A 3161-nucleotide genomic window follows, 5' to 3' on the forward strand; every position below is an offset into this window, starting at 1 on the left:
CTACTAAAAATCTAATACCGGCATTCAATTCTACGCCAAAGAATTAGTCTTGAGCAGTTTTTACTTTAACTCTAACTTATTTAACAGCTGAGATACAAACATGTAAAAAAGTGTCACAATAACGAGAAACGCCTTGTAACTCAGAAACAAATGAAGATAGCAAATTTTCGATATGACAGTCGAGTTTGCCATGAAAATCGAGCTCGAGAACGTGGTGTCAGATTTATCATATCTTTAGTAGTTTCTGAAATACTCTGAATTTCCATCGAAAATGGACCAGCCTGTACAAACATAAACGGACTTGGAGATTTAGCATTTACCTAAACGATACACAGAAATGGCAAAACTATTTTTTGATGCTACTCGTAGATTGCGAAATGCTATTTTTGTATTCGAGAATACAAAAGAATTTCGCAATCGAGTATGAAACAACATTTTTTCGAAAACTGTAGCCTACAATTCAAAAATTACTAAAATTGTGAATAGAAAATTTGGACATTTACGATTAATCTACTTGACATTTACGTCCCCCATAATATACTGCATATTTTTTAATACAAGATATTCTTTGGGGCGTCAATATCCGCTCCAAAATCTGGTGCTTCTTCAATAATTACCCAGTACACCTTACACTGTAAAAAAAATCCACTTAATTTCACTCACATCCTGGATGTAAAAGACTACGTTTTGTAGGTAGACAAAAAAAGGTGTTTTTTTTTCAAAACTGCTCATAAACTCAGAAAATTTTTTTCTAGCTTAATCAATGCCCGTGTCATTTAACCTGATTCCTCAGTTTCAATTTGTTTTTTTATTTTCTGTACACTGCAAAAAAATCGGTATGGGTGAAGGCAATAAAGGTTCGGAGTGAATCCACTGAGTGAAATAATTATTGAATTTCACTCAATATTGGGCATTTTGATCATTTTACTCATTTGTATATACCTAATCATACTAAAACTGAATACGTCCACTCAAATATAGGTACTCCTTAAATAATTCTTCACGTAAACTCGTATTTGCTGCACTTGTACCTAAATCAGAGTAAAACTGAGTGAGTTTAAATGTATTTTTTCGAGTAGTGTGAATGACGCCGTGAAGATGGCACCACTTACATATTGCTTCTGTAGTCTCGATCATAGTTGATAGGGGCCCGTTAATCATTTATGAGTGATTTATTTTTGCACTCAATATTTAGTTAATTAAAAACCAAGTCTGAGTACAAAATGACTCAATAATAGTTAAATTTAAATCATATTAGAGAAAATTGGTTCTAAATTGGTTTTTTATACTCAAAATAGAGTCAAAAGTCGCTCAATTGATAGCCAGTAACTTGGATTTGAGTAAAACTCATTCATTTCTGATGCAATAGTTTCACTCAGTTGTACTCATACCAATAGAGTGAAAATTTCACTCAATCACATTATTGAGTTAGTGAGTGAAATTTGAGTGAATTTTTTTTACAGTACCTATATGATATCGGCTATTGAGTGAAAAGTCACCTTTTCTTTTTTCAACGATATCTCATGAACTAACGATCGTACAGCGAACGGAAGTTGGATTTTGGAAACTGAATCAACCCTCAAGAGCCTTTTGGTATGTTTGAGAAAAAAAAATATTTAAAAAAGTGCAAATAAATGACTTTTTCTACTGTTTTGGAAAATCAACGAGTACTTTGTAAATATTTCGAAAAGTATCAATGCTTGTAGGATTTTTTTTAGCTCAATACATGCCCATGAAGCCTGTAAATTTTAAAATCGATCGGTAGAACCGTTTTCCTTTCCTGAAGTTATATAAAAAAATAAAGGAGCAGGTTTATTGCTCCTTAAACATTAATTAATTTTTTCCACAATTTTGCGTTAAATACTCGTCGAAAAAAAAATTATTCAAAATTTTAAACAAAAATCATTTTTTGAAATTTCTCAAAATATTTTTGTGTTACCTAACTATTTTACAATTTTTCATTTAATATTTCTATTGTCAAAAAAATATTTATTTGAAATTAAAACAAATTTTTGAGATTTAAAAAAATATCTATATTTTTTCACATTTGATAAGTAGATATTTAATGTGAAATTGTGATAAAATAACAAAAAAATTTTGAAAAATTCATTTTTTGTAAAATGCAAAAGCCTTGCATGATTTCCTTTAATTGCACCAAGAGTGGTACTCGAAAAAAATTTTCATTTCAAGATTTCAAAACTAGAATCTTCAAGTTTCAAAATGCATTTTTGTCTTTCTCGATACGACCATTATTCGTGAAGTTACAGCCTTTTAAAAATCACTAAAAATTTTGGAAATTTTTTTGCTAATATCCAGTTCATTAAATTTCAGGTACTACTACGACAAAAACATAATGTCCAAGGTGCACGGCAAGAGGTACGCATACAAGTTCGACTTCCACGGGCTGATGGCCGCGTGTCAGGCCCAAGCCCAGGGTCAGGGTGACGTTATGCCCCCTTACCACAAGTACCAACCGCACCAGAGCGAGCTAGGGGCAGCGTTATATCCCACAACTCACACGGCTAACCCTAGGATACCCAGCATCCTACCAGCCACCACGCAACATTCGCAACCTGGGTTGTTTGCACCGCCAAGTTACTGGCCGTACTCCCCGGGAAGCTTCGATCCTCGGGGGCCCCCTTTCAACTGATTTGTATGTAAAAATGTACATGGTTTGGTTTGCGGCAGATGTAATAGAGGTTTTACACATTTTAAAGTGTAGCGAAACTGAATTCAGGTCCTGTATACCAGAGAATATAAACTAAGCTAGTACGAATATGTGTCCCTAAGTATCAATCTCCAAATACGAAAGTAGGAATTAGGCCTAGGGCCCTTGTGGGATCGGTCGACTTCAACGCGCTTAAAAGTTGAAAGACGGAAAGTTCTTGGAGTTTATTTTACTGCAGGTAGTATTTTAATAAGTATTGTTACTTTTTGGAAGCATAAAGTAGATTTTATTCTAAAACAAAAAAAAAACAAAAGTAATTGATTGATCCTGGATTGTTCCGAAGTTATAGGTCTAAGAAAATATGAATATAAATAAATACAGGGTGTCCGCAAATTCCACCGACAACGTTTGACTTCATATTCATATCGATAAATATAAGTACCTACGATCTACGAAAAAAAAGTTAAATAAAAATTTTTTTTGCACGATCAAG

The 3161-nt window shown here is 33.2% G+C and overlaps 1 protein-coding gene across 1 annotated transcript; it reads left to right on the forward strand.

Annotated features, from left to right (window-relative positions):
* Positions 1-2331: 2331 nt before the first annotated feature.
* Positions 2332-2851, forward strand: LOC111692782 (DNA-binding protein D-ETS-6-like; the record flags this gene model as incomplete). The annotated part of the gene is made up of 1 exon (XM_023456898.1): positions 2332-2851. A coding segment is annotated over one exon (319 nt), but the record flags the coding sequence as incomplete, so codon positions are not given.
* Between the last annotated feature and the right edge of the window lie 310 nt (positions 2852-3161).

This window comes from Anoplophora glabripennis, unplaced genomic scaffold, assembly GCF_000390285.2.
Source record: "Anoplophora glabripennis isolate ALB-LARVAE unplaced genomic scaffold, Agla_2.0 scaffold3381, whole genome shotgun sequence".
In the NCBI taxonomy this organism is placed as follows: Eukaryota; Metazoa; Arthropoda; class Insecta; order Coleoptera; family Cerambycidae; genus Anoplophora; species Anoplophora glabripennis.